The sequence below is a fragment of the Megalobrama amblycephala genome, linkage group LG24 (assembly GCF_018812025.1).
Source record: "Megalobrama amblycephala isolate DHTTF-2021 linkage group LG24, ASM1881202v1, whole genome shotgun sequence".
Lineage (NCBI taxonomy): Eukaryota > Metazoa > Chordata > Actinopteri > Cypriniformes > Xenocyprididae > Megalobrama > Megalobrama amblycephala.
Genome location: NC_063067.1, coordinates 33664858 through 33686150, shown reverse-complemented (window position 1 = coordinate 33686150; position 21293 = coordinate 33664858). Strand labels below are relative to the sequence as shown.

The 21293-nt window shown below is 38.2% G+C and overlaps 1 protein-coding gene and 1 long non-coding RNA gene across 3 annotated transcripts; one reads left to right on the top strand and one right to left on the bottom strand.

Annotated features, from left to right (window-relative positions):
* The first annotated feature begins 1947 nt into the window (after positions 1-1947).
* On the top strand, positions 1948-21191 carry ccm2l (CCM2 like scaffold protein). Its single transcript, XM_048177453.1, has 10 exons — positions 1948-2124; positions 4746-4913; positions 4994-5077; positions 5181-5364; positions 6425-7038; positions 9447-9576; positions 14245-14308; positions 14467-14617; positions 18234-18372; positions 20013-21191. Exons 1-10 carry the CDS (start codon positions 2095-2097, stop codon positions 20291-20293), a joined length of 1845 nt encoding a protein of 614 aa, XP_048033410.1. The 5' UTR covers positions 1948-2094; the 3' UTR covers positions 20294-21191.
* Positions 3218-5321, bottom strand: LOC125259645. 2 transcript variants are annotated; one of them, XR_007182863.1, is made up of 3 exons: positions 4988-5321; positions 4695-4891; positions 3218-3802 (listed from the first exon to the last, which is right to left on the bottom strand). It is a non-coding gene; the product is annotated as an uncharacterized LOC125259645 (long non-coding RNA). The 2 variants fall into 2 exon arrangements; XR_007182862.1 differs by having other exon boundaries at positions 4992-5131.
* Positions 21192-21293: the final 102 nt, after the last annotated feature.

The window sequence follows — 21293 nt, the reverse complement described above, 5'->3', positions numbered from 1 at the left end:
AAAAAAACACACTATTACTATTAGTGGAACTTAAAATTAAATTAATAATAATTACAAACCTGATTCCAAAAAAGTTGGGACACTGTACAAATTGTGAATAAATAAGGAATGCAATAATTTACAAATCTCATAAACTTATATTTTATTCACAATAGAATATAGATAACATATCAAATGTTGAAAGTGAGACATTTTGAAATGTCATGCCAAATATTGGCTCATTTTGGATTTCATGAGAGCGACACATTCCAAAAAAGTTGGGACAGGTAGCAATAAGAGGCCAGAAAAGTTAAATGTACATATAAGGAACAGCTGGAGGACCAATTTGCAACTTATTAGGTCAATTGGCAACATGATTGGGTATAAAAAGAGCCTCTCAGAGTGGCAGTGTCTCTCAGAAGTCAAGATGGGCAGAGGATCACCAATTCCCCCAAAGCTGCGGTGAAAAATAGTGGAGCAATATCAGAAAGGAGTTTCTCAGAGAAAAATTGCAAAGAGTTTGAAGTTATCATCATCTACAGTGCATAATATCATCCAAAGATTCAGAGAATCTGGAACAATCTCTGTGCGTAAGGGTCAAGGCCGGAAAACCATACTGGATGCCCGTGATCTTCGGGCCCTTAGACGGCACTGCATCACATACAGGAATGCTACTGTAATGGAAATCACAACATGGGCTCAGGAATACTTCCAGAAAACATTGTCGGTGAACACAATCCACCGTGCCATTCGCCGTTGCCGGCTAAAACTCTATAGGTCAAAAAAGAAGCCATATCTAAACATGATCCAGAAGCGCAGGCGTTTTCTCTGGGCCAAGGCTCATTTAAAATGGACTGTGACAAAGTGGAAAACTGTTCTGTGGTCAGACGAATCAAAATTTGAAGTTCTTTTTGGAAAACTGGGACGCCATGTCATCCGGACTAAAGAGGACAAGGACAACCCAAGTTGTTATCAGCGCTCAGTTCAGAAGCCTGCATCTCTGATGGTATGGGGTTGCATGAGTGCGTGTGGCATGGGCAGCTTACACATCTGGAAAGGCACCATCAATGCTGAAAGGTATATCCAAGTTCTAGAACAACATATGCTCCCATCCAGACGTCGTCTCTTTCAGGGAAGACCTTGCATTTTCCAACATGACAATGCCAGACCACATACTGCATCAATTACAACATCATGGCTGCGTAGAAGAAGGATCCGGGTACTGAAATGGCCAGCCTGCAGTCCAGATCTTTCACCCATAGAAAACATTTGAGCATCATAAAGAGGAAGATGCGACAAAGAAGACCTAAGACAGTTGAGCAACTAGAAGCCTGTATTAGACAAGAATGGGACAACATTCCTATTCCTAAACTTGAGCAACTTGTCTCCTCAGTCCCCAGACGTTTGCAGACTGTTATAAAAAGAAGAGGGGATCACACACAGTGGTAAACATGGCCTTGTCCCAACTTTTTTGAGATGTGTTGACGCCATGCAATTTAAAATCAACTTATTTTTCCCTTAAAATGATACATTTTCTCAGTTTAAACATTTGATATGTCATCTGTGTTGTATTCTGAATAAAATATTGAAATTTGAAACTTCCACATCATTGCATTCTGTTTTTATTCACAATTTGTACAGTGTCCCAACTTTTTTGGAATCGGGTTTGTATATACAAAGATAAGGTAAATAAATAACAGCCCATTTAAACACTTCACCTCTGTTCTCAATGAGCTGAAACTTGTATGAAAGTTGAAAGTTGTATTTATGTTGATGTGTACAGTTTTTAGACAGATATTCTGCACAGAGCCAAGTTTGCCAACCCATTAGTTGCACTGGTCCACTTATTTTAGTTGTGTGTGTGTGTGTGTGTGTGTGTGCTTGCAACACCATTTTGTGTACTCTATGAGTTGTGTTATCAGTACTTTGAGAGTGGAGGTGCTGGGAATTTTAGATCAGACTCTCTGGTGGAGTTTCCTGTCCAGCAGGAAGTGTGTTTCCTGCACAGTCCTGCCTGGCTCCAGAGGGCTGAAAGGAGATTGGGCCTGTCCTAAACAGAGACACACACACAAACACACACTCTTCCACACAGCTATAGCCATCAGGTTGGTCAATATGGACTATGAGCCCAAGCGAGCCAAGAAGGTAAGTCGTTCTGTTACTTTATACATTGAAACTAGCTGGATATACATTTAGGAATATTTCAGAGATGTTTGTTGTCAAATGTGGCGTATTCTCGGTGAACCTGATCATGTGACAACTTATGTTTATATTTACATATACTGTATGTGTGTGTATGACATGATATGCCATTCCTGTGCAGGTGATAACTTTGTGCCAGTGATGCTGTTTGCTAAATGTGACAACTCATTTAAAATGTAATTTTGTTGTAAATGTTGTTTGTTGATTGTGCTTTGTTGAAAATTCTTGAGAATTTTACACAATGCTTTACATTTACGTAGTAAATTATCAGACACTTATCAAAAGTAAATTATCAAAAGTAACTTATCGCTTCTCCATCACTAATCTTTATCTGCTATGCCACACAAATGTTTTCATATTCATGTACACAAATTAATTTATATATATACACTGCCCTCCAAAAGTTTGGAAACACCCTGGAAAACTGGGGTTTTGGACAATATTGGCATGAATCCTTTTTAATTTGTGATAATATAATATATATATATAGTATATATATATTGCCATTATTATGTAATCAAAATGAAAATTATTATTGCTGGTCTTCAATGATAATGTCAAGTTACTGTAATGTATTTGCACCAAAAAATGATAAGAATATCGTCCAAAACCACACTTTCCCAGGGGTGTTTCCAAACTTTTGGAGGGCAGTATATATATATATATATATATATATATATATATATATATATATATATATAAATAAATATATATATATTTATTTTTATTTTTTTTTATTTTAATATATATATACTTATACTGAGTTTCTAATCAAATAAGTCTCTAATGTCCACCAAAGCTGCAGTATAAATACAGTAATAATATTGCAATTTAAAAGTTTAAAAAAGTTAATAATAATATTATAATATTATTATTATTATTATTATTATACAGAAAAACTGTTTTATATGTTAAAATATTTTAAATGTCATTCACTCCTGTGATGCAAAGCTGAATTTTCAGCACATGATCCTTCAGAAATCATTCTAATATGATAATTTGCACCTCAAGAAACATTTCTTATTATTATCAAAGTTGAAAAAAGTTGTGCTGCTTAATATTTTATTGGAAACCATCATATTTCAAGGTTCTTCAAAAGAACAGTATTAATTTGAAATATATTTATATTTTTTGTAACATTGCCTTCACTGTTACTTTCAATCAATTTAATGTGTCCTTGCTGAATTAAATTATTAATTTCATTTAAAAAAAATTATGCATTTTTTTTTTTATATGTGATGCACAGTCTGGCAGTGTTCATTTTTTACTGATTGCTTAAGGCAACAAAATTCCTCCGAAATATTTAAAATGCATATATTGACTGTGTTCCATTTTAAGTAGGAAAAAAACAGTACAAACATTTATTTATTTATTTACCCAAAGGTCTCATAATGTGTTCCAGAGAGGGTTCAATTACCCTATATGGCATTATGCAGTGTCCCGGGTACCAATTCTTCTGAGACTGTGTTTCCAGAGACTGCAGTGCTGAGCCACGTCTCAGTTCAAAGCGTCGTCTCAGAGGACTGGAGCTCGCTGGCAGCAGGACAAACTTAAACAGACACTCAATGGATTTCCCACACAGATAACTGTCCATTTGCCACAGCATCAGTGCCATCCTGCCCTGATCACATCAGGGAAAAAAATACAAAAGTTTCAGGATTTTGAAACATTTAAAACAAAGATACAATGAATAACAGATATTTAAGCTTCTGCTCTATTTCTGGGTCACTAATTAAACTGCAAATCCTCTAAGCCATGGGACACTACAGTATAAGAAGGTCAATTAAAGCTTCATATTATCTTCAAAGGGTTCACTTATTATGTATTTTTGTGAAAAAACATTGTAGCTGAAGATAGTAATGGAGTTGTGTTTAAGTTTAATGATGGAGTCATGTGACATAGTTGATTATTTTGTATCGCCTTCTCTTGAATTGAATGCGTTTTGACTAACACACGGCAGTCAGGATGATTAATAATCCCCATTAGATCACATCTGATGTGAACACACACACCGTCACCAGCAGGATGTGATAGATTTACAACTTTACACATTCCTTACATGTTTCACTCTTTTCCTCACGTATACACACATATAAATCAGCAGGTTGTCAGCAGGGCACGTTGTCTCTAATCTTTCTTGCATATCTAACATCTGTCTCGCTGATGCTGTCACAGTTGTGTGTGTTACATCATCATAAAGCAGATTTAAACAGGCTTTCACAAACTGACGTCAAGCAAATGAACTTAAATTACACAACAGTGAAGACTTTTGGAATATGTGAAGACATATTCTGGATAATTTCAGATCCTATAGTGATACTAACACAAAGATCATATTACTTTAATAGTGCAATATACTGACTTTTATATTTTGAGTAGAATATACTGAGTCCTTTTTTGCTTTGAGTATTTTGCTTGAGCCTGAGAGTAAAGGATGTAATGGAAGTCATGACTATATTTCTTTCAGTTTCAGCTTTATATTTCACACTTGCTATTTTCCCTCATAATTGCACCTTTTATCTCACTTTATATCTCGTTTTCTCCCATGCAAACTCTTCTCTCAGGGATTTGTGTCTCCGATTAAGCGTCTGGTGTTCCCTAAATCTAGCCGGCGCCAGGTGGACAAAGGCAGCGTGTACCGTAGACCCCTTCACACGGTCCCCCTCTATCCACCAGACTACCTCATCCACCCAGAGAGACTCATCTATGACTATGTGGAGAAGGAAGTCAAGGTTAGTCTGAAAATGCAAACATATCAAAAGGAGCACGTTCAGATTTGACTTTTACGAATGTTTGTAATTGTTACCAACAGTTCCTGGGACACCTGACATGGGTGTCATGTTCCCTGAACCCATCGAGCAGAGACGAGCTGCTCCAGCTTCTGGACACAGCCAGGGTGAGAGCAATTCCCCAAACCAGAGTCATTGTAATGTTGATTTTAGGCTTAAAGGATAGTTTTCAGCAAATTATGCATTCTGCCTCTCTCTTTCCATCCATAGAAGCTGAGGGTTTTGCCTCTGAAGACCAGTGTGGAACAAGACTCTATTCTCAGTCTGTCTGCTCGCTGTCTGCTGCTTACCTGGAGAGACAATGAAAAACTGCTGCTGAGAATCCCCACACATGAAATCGCTGCTGCCTCCTACCTGCGGGATGATGCACTGCACCTACTGGTGCTCAAAACTGGTCAGTAAGTTGTACATGCATAAGATATCTGAGTTTACCCTGGCTATAGTGTATTCTATTTTGGTAAATAGTTGTAATGAATTTGATTACTGTAAAACAATAAATTAATGCACAAAATTGTATATATCCATGGTTCCTTTAGTAGAGTGGACTGTCACAACAGCAATCTTTTTATTTAATTTGACATTCATTTACACTTTTATTTATTTATTTATTTATTTGTAGCAGATAAATATGGGAGTGTAATATCAAAGTCTGAGACACAAAACAAAGTTTGAGAGATCGGCAACGAAAAGGTCATGGGTTCGATTCTCATGAAAAGCATGAAATTATAAAATCGATACCTTGACTATAAGTCACTTTGGAAAAAAGCATCTGTCAAATGCATAAATGTAGTGAGACTGTTAAAGGATTAGTTCACTTTAAAATGAAAATTACCCCATGATTTACTCTTAAGTGTATATAACTTTTTTTCTTTCTGAAGAACATAATATGAGTTAATATTAATAAATATCCTGATGCATCCAAGCTCTATAATGGCAGTGAACGGGACCAATGAGTATGAAGCTGAAGAAAGTGCATCCATCCAAAGCAAAACATAGTCCACATGGATCCAGGGGGTTAATATGCGTTTGTGTAAGAAAAATATCCTTATTTAACAAGTTAAATATAAGGCCTTTATTAACCACCCCGGAACTGTGTGGAGTATGTTTATGATGGACGGATGCAGTTTCTTCAGCTTCATACTTGTTGGTCCCGTTCACTGCCATTATAAAGTTTGGATGCATCAGTATATTTATTTTTATATAACTCTAATTGTGTTCATCAGAAAGAAGAGAGTCATATACACCTAGGATGGCTTGAGGGTGAGTAAAACTTGGGCTAATTTTCATTTTAAAGTGAACTAATCCTTTAAGGTCCTGGTTGAGTAGAAATAAAGCATTGACAATATATCTGTGAAGGTGTCTTGTTAGTTTTGGTTTAAATTTCCAAAGTAAGCTTTTGAAATCAGTAATATCCAGGATGGGAGGGATCTTCAATAATGTATTTGTCTTCTCAGGTCTGAATGTGGACACTGTACTAGCCGTTAACAGTCTGGAGAACAGGCCCACTGGTTTGGAGAGCCGCAGACAAACTATAAGCAATACTGACCCCAGGCCTGCAGGGGGCACCATGGAGCGCCGCCACACCATCTGTGGTGTGGACTGGAAGCTCTCTTCCCGCCATGAGCCCAAACAGGGCAGTGTGGGTGGAGGAGGTGGGACTGGGGGTGGAGGGGGCGGCAGTGATGGTGGAAGCCTGGAACGGAAACGCGTAAGCGGGAGTTGGGAGCGTAGGCAGACCCGGAAGCCATGCGGAGGTAGCTGGGAGAAACGGCCAACGAGTGGCAGCTGGGACCGGAGGCCTGTAGGGGGCAGCTGGGAGCGTCGGGGAGGTGGAGTGGTGGTAGGAGGTAGCTGGGAGAAAAGGAATGGGCCTGGAGCTAAACCAGGTGGAAGCTGGGAACGGAAACACCCGCCAGGTGGGAGCTGGGAACGCAGGCAGGCTTGCACGGGAAGCTGGGAGAGGGGAAAGTCCTATGGCAGCTGGGAGAGGAGGAATCATAATCCTCTGGAGCCCATGCCATGCCCTGATGCCTACTGCAACCTCATCATACTGGCTGTGGAAAACAGGGTGAGGTTAATGAACCATTCAGATGGGTGGATGGATTGTTAAGCAATAAATGTGGATGGATTAATAAGCAATGGATGTGCATTGATAAATGGTTTAAAAACCCATTAATATGGATTGATGGATGGATGGATGGATGGATGGATGGATAAGTTAATATGTGGTCGGGTGGATGATAGATGGAGGACAGGGTTAATAAGTGATGGATGGATGGAGGACAGGGTTAATAAGTGATGGATGGATGGATGGATGGATGGATGGATGGATGGATGGATGGATGGATGGATGGATGGATGGATGGATGGATGGACAGTGGATGGAAAGGTTAAAAAGTGATGGATGAGTGGATGGTGAATAAGTTCATACTTAGTGGGTGGGTGGATGGAGGTCAGGGTTAATATGGATGGATGGATGGATGGATGAAAAGGTTAAAAAGTGATGATGGATGGATGGATGGATGGATGGATGGATGGATGGATGGATGGATGGACGGATGGATGGTTAACAGGAGATGTCTGGATGGAAGGAAGGAAGGATGGATGGATGGATGGATGGATGGATGGATGGATGGATGGATGGATAGATGGATGGATTGTTGGATGAAAGGGTTAATGATGGATGGATGGATGGATGGATGGATGGATGGATGGATGGATGGAGAAAAAGTTCATATGTAGTGAGTGGTTGGATGGATGAAAAAGATAAAAAGTGATGGATGGATGGATGGATGGATGGATAATTTCATACGTAGTAGGTGGGTGGATGGAGGTCATGGTTAATAAGTGGGTGGATGGATGGACAGTGGATGAAAGGGTTAATATTGGATGGATGGATGGATGGATGGATGGATGGATGGTGGAAAGGTTAAAAAGTGATGTCTGGATGGAAGGGTTAATGGTTGGATGGGTTAATAAGTGAGGGATGAGTTAAAAAGCTATTCATTTGGAAAATGATGGATGGATGGATGGATGGATGGATGGTGAATAAGTTTATATGTAGTTGGTGTTCGGATGGAGGACAGGTTTAATAAGTGATAAGTGAATGGATGGACAGTGGATGAAAGGGTTAATAATGAATGGATGGATGGATGGATGGATGAAAAGGTTAAAAAGTGATGGATGGATGGACAGATAGATGGATGGATGGATGGATGGATGGATGGATGGATGGATGGATGGATGGATGGACAGATAGATGGATGGATGGATGATGGATGGATGGATGGATGGATGGATGGATGGATGGATGGACAGATAGATGGATGGATGGATGGATGGATGGATGGATGGATGGATGGATGGACAGATGGATGATGGATGGATGGACAGATGGATGGATGGATGGATGGATGGATGGATGATGGATGGATGGATGGACAGATGGATGATGGATGGATGGACAGATGGATGGATGGATGGATGGATGGATGGTTAACAGGAGATGTCTGGATGGAAGGGTAATGGTTGGATGGGTTAATAAGTGTGGGATGAGTTAAAAAGCCATTAATTTGGATGGATGGATGGATGGATGGATGAAAGGGTTAATAATGGGTGGATAAATGAAAAGGTTAAAAATGATGGATGGATGGATGGATGGATGGATAGCATTTATTGTGGATGGATGGTTGGATAAGCAGTGATGGATGAATGGATGGATGGACAGTGGATGAAAGGGTTAATAATGGGTGGATAAATGAAAAGGTTAAAAATGATGGATGGATGGATGGATGGATGGATAGCATTTATTGTGGATGGATGGTTGGATAAGCAGTGATGGATGAATGGATGGATGGACAGTGGATGAAAGGGTTAATAATGGGTGGATAAATGAAAAGGTTAAAAATGATGGATGGATGGATGGATGGATGGATAGCATTTATTGTGGATGGATGGTTGGATAAGCAGTGATGGATGAATGGATGGACAACACAAGCTTTCAAACCTTGTTATTGTGGCATTTGGATGAATGCATTATTGCTTCTGTATATTTTTAGGGTGATTGTGAAGAAAGACTTAATCTGTGGAAGTCGTAATCAGTGGGTGACAGCATGAAGAACATGAGCTGTAGCTGTGCTCCTGCAGTGACCGTGCTGATGAGATGAGTTGTGTCAGCTGTGATGTAAACAGCGCGCTCAGAGTAGACTCCCCTGTGATGTAATGCCCAGACTTATGTAACAACATGCTGTGTCAGTGATCTGTGCGCCTCTGTGTGTGCCTGCGGACATTAATATGGATGGGATTGTGTTGACCCACATTTAAGTCTGACTGCTTTTGTGGGTGTGCAATATATGTGTCTGTGTGAGACAGAAAAGCAGAAATGGAAAGCATGTAAATGTTGTATGTGGCTGGATCTCTGCTTAGCTCTAGAAAATTAATTTTCTTTTTATTTGCTTATATTGATCATACACACAGGATGCTGCAGAGGAGTATTGTGCCCTCATCTGTCAAATGTTTCAGATCATCTATGGACATCAGACCATCGAATGTGTCGACAGGGCGGGATATCACTACACCATGCCTGACCGCTATTGGCTGCAGAGGAGTGAGTGACAAGCCAGTTAGTAACTAACCTTTACATGTCCTTAAAACGGTGGTTCCCTACTGATGGGTTGGGACACAAAAATAGACAACAGGTCTGTTCTGATCTGGTCACAGCAAGCTGAAAAAACAATGCTAAATACTAATGATAAAATACAACTAACTATTATCATGTATAATTATGAGAGCAACATAAATAGATTTATTGACTCCAATTAATCATTATATTACATATAATGCAGATTGATTTTGTGGACATTTTGTTCACTTTTTTTATAATAAACTATTTGAATCAGGTGATTTTAGCCTTTCATCAGTACTGGGGCACAGGCCCCTCATCAAAAAATGTGCCCATATTTTTATATATTTTTTTAAGTCCACATGTAAAAATCAAATTTTCAATGTCGTTTATATGTCTGTGTGGTGTTGGTAATATGCTTTAAGTCAAACCACATGCTGATTCATAAGTCAATGTTTCCGACATTGTGAAAAAATGATACCATTGTGCAGCGTTGACCTCAGTAAGTTGACCGAGTGGATCTCTGAGCTCGTGTGAGTGAGTGGAGGCGGAGCTAATTAGCATATTCATAGAACCGCGTATACTAAATGAAGCAAGGGTGTAGAGTTACATTCAAGCTATTTTAAGGCATAAAGAAAAAATCATTGACTACAGGGGGACTTTAAATACTGTTTTGGATATAAATGGATATCGTATAGAGCAGTATAGAGTTGTTCATAAGCTACATGCAATAAAGAGCTGCTTTGTTGTTGACGAGCAATAGAAAACAATTTGCAAGTGTATTGTAGGTAAATATCTACCTCATAGTGTTCTTTTTGTTTTCTGACTTATAAAATATTACTATTTTGGTGTGAAAAACCACTGCAAATGATTCAGTGTGTGAGTGAATGAACCAAACAGAATTGCAAACAATTTCAGACCTTTTTGCAAACCTGTTTGACCGATTAGATCAAAAGATTCATTTGCAGAGAAAATTATTCTCAGGTCAGTACAATGTAATCTTCACTGACACATAAGGATTTATCAGTAATATTTTTCTGAGGCACAGCAGTATTACACTGGGGCTCATGCCACAGTAAAAAGGGTCTGAATTAACCCAGTTGTGAACCACTGATCTAAACCAAGGGTTTTCAAACTTTTTGATTCCAAGGACCCCTAAATATGATGATCCTTGTGAGGGACACCTTCATTAAATAAGACACATTTATAGTGCGCAAGAAAACAATAATTGTGAAATATAAACTCGCAGCTGCAAGTTATATGGCCGGTTTCACAGACAGGGCTTAGCCTAAGCCAGGATTAGGCCTTAGTTCGGTTAGGGCATTTAAGTAGCTTTTATAAACGTTTACTAGAAAAACACATTACTGGTGTGCATCCTGAGACAAAACAATGGCACTGACATATTTTAATTTTGTTATTTTAAAGCTGCAGTCCAGCATTTTTCCTCTTTGTCGCCATCTCTGTTTGAAACCTGCGATTGCAGTCATATGCGGAATAGTTATCGTTACATGCGTTGTGAATCGGCACGACTCCTCAGCGGATGAATCTAATGTTTGCTGTCAGTCACTACACCAGTGTGGATACTGTGCTTCAGAATCACAGATTCTATGTCTTGAAACCAATATAAGAATTTTTGTTCTGACCAACTGAGGAAAAAAGCATTAGGCCTACAATAAAATCACGCTGCTAATGATGATTAAATCTAACGATCGCTTAGCTCGGATCACGCCAAACCGTGCAAATTATTATTACTGTTATACTTTGTTTTCAAATTGTTAATGTTAACAGCATCAGCATTGCATGACTATGTGTATTTAGTGTGTATTAGTGTAGATTTCAATTTCTGTAGCCTCTCCACTGTCCGAAGTCTTTTGCTTTTGACTACGGGTGAATCTCCAGTTGTCACTGATGATTGTCATTTGGACCTTTCTGATTACAATCTGTCATCAAAATGATGTTTAATTATTGCAGCTGCTGTGAGAACAGGCTATAAATGATCCGATACCTGCAGCATCCTCACATGATAATAGCCTGGACTCCTTCCTTTCTGTTTACAGACGTGATGTAATGACGCACAGACGAACTGCTGCATGCTCAAATTTCGCTCGTATTATAAAACATTATTACAAGCTTACCGTTGTGAATCAGGCTAAGATGAGAGAGTTTTGAACACTGACTGGTTATGTACTCGCTCAAAAATTGATTTTGGATCATTTTTTTTATGCACAATTTTTATTATACAGACAAAATGAAAAACAAGCAATCATAAAAGAGAAAACATTGTCTGCACTTTTTTTCCTTTTTACACATTTCTTTTCCACATATAACTAAATGAGGAAAGAGACAAGGAAAATAATAAGAATAAATAAATAAAAGTAGCCACCCCCCACCCTAAACCCCCCCCCCCCCCCCCCCCCCCCCCCCCAAGTGAAAATATCAACAGTCTTTGTACAATTATACAATAAGATGCTATATAAAAAAGAAGAAGAAAAAAAAAAGTGGAAATAGTATAAAGAAGCAATTATAAAACAATGCACACATATACCGACATGGGCACACCCAAGATAAAGAAACATGCAGAGCCCTATACATGAAGTCAAAAAAAGAAGCCCAAAATGACCTTCTAACTATAACAGGCCAATAACCTCTGTTTTGGGATAGATGACAGTGAGACACACCGAAGATAAATAGAATGGGGATAAAGAAACATGAGAGCCCTATACATGAAGTCAAAAAAAGAAGCCCAAAATGAGGCCAGTTTTGGGCAGCTAAAGAATGTATGAGTGTGATCAGCGGGAGAGAAGGAGCATCTGGTACAAGAGTCTTCTGTTTGTGGGAACAATTTATGAAGTCTAGCTTTGGTCAAATGAATTTGATGCAAGACTTTTAGCTGAATGAGACTTAGTCGAGCACATACAGTGGTAGAGTTAACTCTAGCCTCAGACCATAGCTCTTGCGATAACTTGATTTGCAACTCATTCTCCCAAGTTATCTTCAAGCAGTTAAGAGAGGATGTGCTAGATGAAAGTAACATGGCATGGATAGAGGATATACGACTAGTCGACTACCACCTGTAGAAGCTGACAATAATTTCTCAAGCAGAGATTTTTCTGGTAATAGAGGGAAACTGGGGAAGTTGGTTTTAGCAAAATTACGGAGTTGAAAATACCTGAACAAACCTGAAGAGTGTAAGTTAAATTTGGAAATAAGATTTGTAAATGTAGCAAAAGAATTATCAATAAAAAGATCTGAAAAACAAACAATGCCTTTATCTCGCCATCTTTTAAAGGTGTGATCAATACCTGGTGGCAAAAACAAGTGATTATTGCAAATAGGACTTGAAACGGATAGTGACTCCAAACGAAAATGTTGTCGGAATTGTTTCCAAATTTTTAATGTCGATAACACAATGGGATTTTTAGTATAACTAGAGGGACGCAGAGACAAAGGAGCAAAGACTAGTGCATGGAGGGAAGAAGAAAGGCAGGAAGTAGCTTCTAGAGTACAACAGTTGACCTCCGGCGCATTACACCATAAGAAAATCTTAGAAATATTAGCAGATCAGTAATAAAAATGAAAATTTGGCAGGGCTAGACCTCCGTCACATTTGTTTCGCTGAAGGATAGATCTATTAACCTTAGAAATCGTACCTGCCCAAATGAATGAAGAGATGATTTTATCTAAGCATTTAAAAAAAGATTTAGGTAGAAAAAGAGGGAGAGACTGAAAAAGAAATAAAAATCGTGGCAAAACGTTCATTTTAATGGTCTTCACTCTTCCTACAAGAGAAAGGGGCAGGCTGTTCCATCGTTTTAAATCAAGCTTAATTTGATCAACCAAATTTGTGAAGTTATTCTTAAAGAGAGAACTGAAAGGGTGTGAAATGTTTACACCTAAATATCGAAAACCCTGCAGGGGAGAAATGAAAGGGAAATTTTCTTAGCCATATCATTTATGGGGAAACATTCGCTTTTCGTAAAGTTTAATTTGTAACCTGAAAAAGAGCCAAAGGTGTCAAGCAAGTGCACGATCTCATTCACACAGCCAACTGGATCTTGAGATTTTGGATCATTTTTAACCAAAAAAAGTTACGGACTGCAGCTTTAAGTTAAAACAGCTCAAACATGAATTTTAGCCTAGGACTAGCTTAAGCCTTGTCTGTGAAACCGGGGGATAAAGTCTGAATGTTCACAATTCTGAGAATAAAAAAGTCTGGTAAACTTGTAATTGCGAGACAAAAAACCTTCAGAATTGTGAGATAAAAAGACACACGATTTAGCAGAACAATGTAGTGACGAAAACGCGCTCTGTAGAGTGTTTGTCCGTTTAGGGTTGCTGTAGAAATATGACATGTAAGGGGACTTGTGGTGTATGAGATAGAAATGGTTCATTCTAAGGTAATAAAACATAATGGTTCATTATGTCAGGTGTTTATGCACCACTGAAAACATAGTTATATATAATATATTGCATTTCTGTTAATAGATCCTCCCAAATTTTACACATTCCACCTTTAATGTTTTATTCCGTAGCTTATACTGTCAATGTCTACACTTACCAATAAAATGTTTTACAGTGTAGTTTCAGTTGCCATTTAAAAAGCACAAATTTATAACATGTCTGTTTTCTCCCTCCCATCAATACTTGTCCAAGGTGACAGCTGCCTTACTGACATGACATATGGCTATGACACAGACTTCAGCTGCTGCAGTTCATAGTGAGTGTCTGTTTGTGCATTATCACAAAATCTGTTTTTATTAATTATCATTACATTCTTGCCCTCTTTTAGGTTGTACATTTGGATTTTAACCAAAAATTGCTTTTAAGCTCTGTCACATCTGATTTTTTGAACGTGTGTGTTATCTCTTCTCACAGTGATGGTTCACAGGAAGCATTTGATCCGTATTATAGTGAGAACTACAGTGAGAGCTCATCTCTCTCCTGCCATGACTCACATCGAAGCCTGGCCTCCACACACAGCGACTCTGAACCCTGTAATGCCAGTCTGCAGGAGTACATGATCATTGTAAGATGCTTACACTCATAAAATGATGTAATTCAAGGGACAGTTCTACTAAAAAAAAAATTATTCACCCCCACAAATGCATTTTAGTGTCACGCTGTCTACAGGAGAAATCATCTACCCATTTCAAGTGTCTTTTGAAGCTTTTGTGTGAAGAACAGACTGAAATTTAAGCCTAAAATTTTATTAGCACTTCACAAATAATCAAGTTATTATTATTATCACTCATGTTTATGTTAATAACTTTTGAACCGTAGTAAGGGCTAGAAACATTTTTTTTTCCTCTTATTCCTTGGCTCAAGATGATTCAATGTCATTTTCTGTCATGAAAATTTTTCCACCATTTTAAATTTTCTGTAAAAACCTACTTTGTCTAACTCCTCCTAGGCCGTTGCTCTGATTTTAATGAAAATGAACCAGATCATCTTCAGACCATGCCGACAAAAAGTTATGGAATTCAAGTCGATTCGTTAAACCACTCTCGAATAATGTGCAAACAAATTTTACGTAGCACTTGCGAAAAAAGACGTAAAGCCGCGGTCACACTTAGACTTTGAACATGCAAAATTTCTTTCGTGATATGACGTCACCGTCTACAGCTTCTTTTTTAATAAACATGAATTCAACATATAACTTAAAGTAATACATTCAAAATGTAAAAATATAGAACCTACTCGACTTTCCTGCAAAAAATATAATTCTTTTAATTCAACCAAGAGGTCATGCCGTGACGAATCGATCTTCTACTGGTCGCACGTGTTCACGTGATGTGAATTCGCAGCTCAGAGTTCACCAAGTTTGAAATTTGGAACGCAACGAAATGCGAAATTTTGCATTGCATTCGCATGCGTTTGAATGGAAGTCAATGGAACGAAAAGTGCAGTGTGACCGCCCCTTAAGGCTGTATCCATTGCTGCGTCCCAATTCGCCTACTTATACTACGCCCTAAAAGTATGTACTCTTTCTGTGAACAAAAAGTACTTACTTTTGAGTGTGTAGCAAAAGAGTAGACAAGCTTTGGGACATACTAACACGTCATACAATCGCGTCTTTTCTCTCTGTCGCATCCTGTCACCGTAAACTGGCCTGTCAATCATCTTACATCCTCCACATTTCATTTACTTAATTTCCTACCGTATCGGAGAGAAATGCAGCATGTTGATATGCAGTCGCGAGTCTTTCATGTGGAGAACTCTCCTCATATTAATGCATAATGATGCATTTAAAAGTTAATGGCCATTCGGATCTTTATAAAAGTCCACATTGGTATTTGCAGATGAAAAATAACACGGATAACATGAAATATATATTTTCTATCAGGTTAAACTGATTATTAGTCACTCAAACCTCTCAGCGTCGATCACGCGTATCCGCCATGTTTTGTAGTTTTTTAACACTTTTCACTCGTGTTTGTAGTTCTGAACTGAATCCTCGTCCAACGCGCAATGGGTTGTGGGCAATATTAGCCTTTATAGTGTGCACGGATCCACACTTCGAAAATCTACCGGAAATAGTAGACCATCCGGGGACTTTTGGCATACTCTTTTCAACATACTATGCTTTGGGACACACTTATTTTAAACTCACATACTATTTAGGATGGATAGTATGGACATTGGAACGCAGGGCATGTCTTGGTCCATGTCATCACAAGCATGATCTGAGGCTACATGTTGCATTTTGGTGCAGCACCACCTACTGGTCTGGAGATACAAACAATATTTTTTGCTTATAACTCCTCATTTATTACTGGTGTGCATCTTGAGAAAAAACAATGGCAGTGACATATTTTTGTTATAAAACTGTAAGTTCCTGTCCTTGATTCTGATTGGTCAATAACTGTGTTTTATTGACGATAAAACACGACCGCTTCACCCAGCGGTTCTGTGTATCACTACACAACACCCTTAGCAACCACTCTTAGCAACGTAAACTGTTTGTTCTCATTTGATATTGTTCATTGAAGCTTACCTGTATTATGTAGAAGAGTATTGTGAGAAAGAGATCGAGTGAGCGAGTTTATTACCTGCATTCAGATTTAGCATTTTCCTTCAGGTCAGTCCTATGTTCATAATAAAAATCTGTTGCGATGTATTATCTTGTCCTTTTAACAGTTAAGGGGTTTTCCCGTGACTGACAGCGCTAGTCAAAGCATTTGTCAGTTGCGTCTTGTTCCGTGTTGACAACAATTCAGTCTTTTCAATGTAAAAGTCTTCGCTAATGACTGACACACTCATAAAGACAGTCTTTGCTGCCATCTAATGGAGTAATAATTAGGGGTGAAATGGTAAAAAATCTAACCGTATCGTTCTGCACACTCGGTTCGGCACACACTTGCACTGCGGTTCATCTCATATACATGCGTATGCGTTGTCAGATAATATGGTTCATAGAAAATAAATAAAACAGACAGACAGAGTAAGGCTAATGTATGTTTCTGTCGATGGATACGCATTCTGGCTTCCCCTAAACTTTGTTCAAAGCGAGTGCCGTATCATATGATCTATATGACCAGTCATTTTTTCCGTCATCACCGGGTGTTGATAGCGCGCAAGCGCAGGTGAGACCTGAACAGTACACGTTGCTATCTGTGTTTAAACTATACTCATTTAAGCCTTGCCAATTTGAACATTCGAGGTGCGAAAGAGAACTCATGCATGCGCTTTGAGAAGATTTGTGCACTCATCAGAATTACACGCGGAAGCGCTTGTACAGCGCTCAAATATTGAGGTCTCTTTCAAGTCTTGTGCTTAAATGGAGAAATTCACACAAATTTATGTCAACATACCCGTCTTGGTGAGTATCCTAGCAAGCACAATCAGTTATGTCTTAAGTGAATACACTCGAGAAAGCCCTTGCATTCCTGCTGTCTGAATGTGTTTTTAATGTTAATCAAACAACAAAAGACAAGGAAATCACTCATTGCTCATGACTGAATAGTAACTTAATAATTAATAATGATTGATCTATATTTAATTTATACAGTGAAGATTACATGAATGCAATTTTATTAGCTTCTTTATTCAAATTCTGTACCTGAAAACTGGATACATGAAAAACCTGAAAAGCTTTATTTATTTATATCTTTGCTTTACTGTATTTATTTGTGCTGTTTGATTATTTGTTCTTATTTTCTTTATTTTTATGAGTGAGTAATGGGAACCTTTGCACCTCTAGTAATAATGTAACTTCTGTTGCTGTTCACGGTCAGGGACTATTTTTCCCGGCGGAAGGAAGGCTTTTAGTGATTTTACTTCATGAAAGTTGCATTGCTACATATTTTTGGCTTTAATATTTGTATTGTGTGGTTTTATAAAAGCAATAAGGTACTCGAGGCTAGTGCTGTGTCATGAATAAGTCACGTCTGAAGGGGTTACTCTGCTTCGTGTTGTGCCTAACAACACCCTTCAGCCGTGACTTATTCACGATACAGCACTAGCCTCGAGTACTTCATTGCTTACATATGTCAGTGCAAGTTGCTTTCAGTTAAAACAGCTCAATACTCCTAGACTAGTCTGAAAACAAGGGGTGAACAATTTCTTTCCCTGCAGTTATCCTTTATATTTGTGTCTCTTTATAGTTCTGTTGTATTGTTTTCTACCCTGTTCTCATTGGTTAGTTGAGGAGTAAGCTGACGCCTCAGGAGATTCAGCAGTTTGCTCTGTTCCTGAGAGAATACAGACTCGGTGCTCCGATAGAGCAGTTCTGCACTGACCTGCTGCAGCTCTACGGAGACTCACGCAAGTTCCTGCTGCTTGGTGAGAAACACACCAACACCGAATGCAAAATTCTCTCTGTCTGCCTTTCTCTTTCTTTGCCTCTTTTGAACAATTTGAGTCCCTGTTTAAATTCTCAAGGGGCTTGTTTGTACGACTGGGTTTATTTCATGCTGAAATCTGTAAATGATCCTCTCTTTATACAAGTCATATTTCAAAAGTCACAATTTATCGGATTTGGCATTGTATTCAGGGTCTGTGTAATTGCTGTCTATCATCATTAGCTCATTAGAGGGATTAGGGTAACATGAAGAGTAATGAATATTCATGAGCACCTGGCTTGCACTGGAGCAGTCATGGTGCGACAGCCTTTCCAACAACATCACACTTTAACAGCGTGACAGAATTACAAAACTCACTAAAACAACACCAGTCGCTGTGGGAAAGAAACATGATACACACTATAAATAGCTCTATGACCATGATTCACAACTATAAATAACTGCGATCCCAAATAGATCTGTATATAATACATTTGTCCAAGTAGATTAAAAGACCTTATGGATAAAGGATAAAGCAACAACTGTGGCCAACAGAGACACAATTACATAACACTCACTGAGCCACTTATACCTCATCTAACCTGATGCTCAAGCGAAAGGCTGAGTCAGCTTAATACTGGTCTGAATGAGGGTGAGACTGTCTGCGCTTTGACTGCAATCACCATCCAGTAATGTTAGGGTGAATTTTTAGGGTAGTTGCAGTGCTGGAAATAGATAATTCATCACAAACATTTCTGAATGCAGCCGCATTCTCATAGGAAAAAGCTGGAATTAATAGGTTTATCTGGTCTAGAGTTCTCATAAAGTGAAGCGGATTTGTGTGTGTGTGAGATTTGCACTGATTTAATGTTGTATTGCCATTGAGTTTGTTGTTTTGTTAAAACATAGGGGTAAGGGGTAATCGCATTATGTGGTAAATTATGAAATGTTTAAATTAAAAAAAATAATAATTATACTTATAAATGATTTAACAAATTCTAAAAATATTTGTATATTATTTAAAAAAATATGCACTACTGTTCATAAGTCTCTTATGCTCACCAATTCTGCGTTTATTTGATCAAAATTACAGTAAAACAGTAATATTGTGAAAAATATTACAATTTATAATAACTGTTTTCTATTTTAATGTATGTTAAAAATGTAATTTATTCATGTGATGTCAAAGCTGAATTTCAGTCTTCAGTGTCACATGATTCTTCAGAAATCATTCTAATATGCTGATTTATCAATGTTAAAAAAATAATATTAATATTTTTTTTTGTGGAAACTGACATTTTTTAAGCATTCTTTGATTAACAGAAAGTTCAAAAGAACAGCATTTATTAAAAACAGATTTTTTATTGACACTTTTGATCAGTTTAATGCATCCTGGCTTATTAAAAGTTTTTTCCAAATCTTACTGACCCCAAATGTTTGAAAAGTAGTGATGTTTTATATATATATATATATATATATATATATATATATATTTAAAAAAAAAACATCTTTACAATGTATTTATTGTAATTTTTAACATTTTATAACACAAGTATTCTCAATTATAATCCAACAAATTCCTGCTGTCTAAAAATACAGGACTATGGTGCTTTCTCACGTATTTCCTCTCCCATGTGCCAGGCATGAGGCCCTTCATTCCAGATAAGGATGTAGGAGTGTTCGAGACGTTTCTGGAAGACATTGGGATCCGAGAGGGTGGGATTTTGACGGACAGTTTTGGCCGGATCAAGCGGAGCATGAGCAGCACATCGGCCACAGCAGTCCGTGGCTATGACGGCTGGACTCTCCCTTCCGGTTCCCAGGACTTTAACCGCAGAATTGACGACATCACACACAACATTGAGGCTTTGGGCTTTGAGGAGGGGAATGGAGACATAGAAGAGGAGGACTATTACCTGTGAAACATACAGAAAGGACTGAGAGAAATTTCAAATAGTTAAACATTTACAGTATATGTGCACTTTATTTAGTTGCTGTTCATGAAAAATGTCTTTGCATCAGATTTGCCTCTGTAAATTTGCATATTATTTGCATGCAAGTTTGGTTATGTTCTGCGTGAATGATTTACAAAAAGAGCTTCAGTGCAGTGAGGAAATGCCACAAAAGAACATTAAAAATGACACATTATTTGGAGAAAAGGTCACTTAGACATAAAAGAAGAAAATGAGAATAATATTATAATAATGATGATGAAGAGTTTGTTTCCACTCAGTGTACAGCACACAGTAATCTGCTGGAGCCGGAGGGTCATTGACTATGGCATGCAGGGAGAATAACTTGACGATCTTTCCAGTGACACCGTCACCTTGCCACAATCTGATGCCCCTCCCCTCGCTGCCCTTTTATCTATGCCAACCACAGACGGTTGATGGGCACAGCGCCCAGCATTGGGGGTTATCAGAATGGCACATACATCTGTCAGGCTAAACGTTTGTTATGTAATGGAACCGAGCAGATGAACAGGGCCAGACAGGGTTTAGATTAAAGTTAAACCTCTTCTCACACCCAAATAATCTTAGTACTCAAACCAGCGGGGGACAACTGGGAACATTTGTCCCAGGCCCTGTGACAAGGGTCAACTAAGATCCTCTGTGGAATAGCCTAGTCATTGAGTCAGAGGATGGCGGGCCCTTACATTATTATTATTAAATTATTTAGACTTTCACTGACAGCCTTGACTCAAAAAAAAAGGGCTGATTTAGAGACTTGCACTGTTATAATTATGTAAAACAATGTAAAATATTGCGATATATACCTAAAATGTTTGTTGAAAAGACACATTAAAGGGTTAGTTCAAAATTCTGTCATTATTTACTCACCCTCATGTCGTTCCACACCCGTAAGACCTTCGTTCATCTTCGGAACACAAATTGAGATATTTTTGATGAAATCCAAGAGGTA

What these genes read in the sequence shown, in the direction of transcription:
- ccm2l (XM_048177453.1), top strand. Translation starts at nt 2,095, where the DNA reads ATGGACTATGAGCCCAAGCGAGCCAAGAAG. An exon ending in CCTACTGGTGCTCAAAACTG is followed by an intron (nt 5,365 to 6,424) that starts GTCAGTAAGTTG and finishes TTGTCTTCTCAG; the next exon opens with GTCTGAATGTGGACACTGTA. An exon ending in TTCAGCTGCTGCAGTTCATA is followed by an intron (nt 14,309 to 14,466) that starts GTGAGTGTCTGT and finishes CTCTTCTCACAG; the next exon opens with TGATGGTTCACAGGAAGCAT.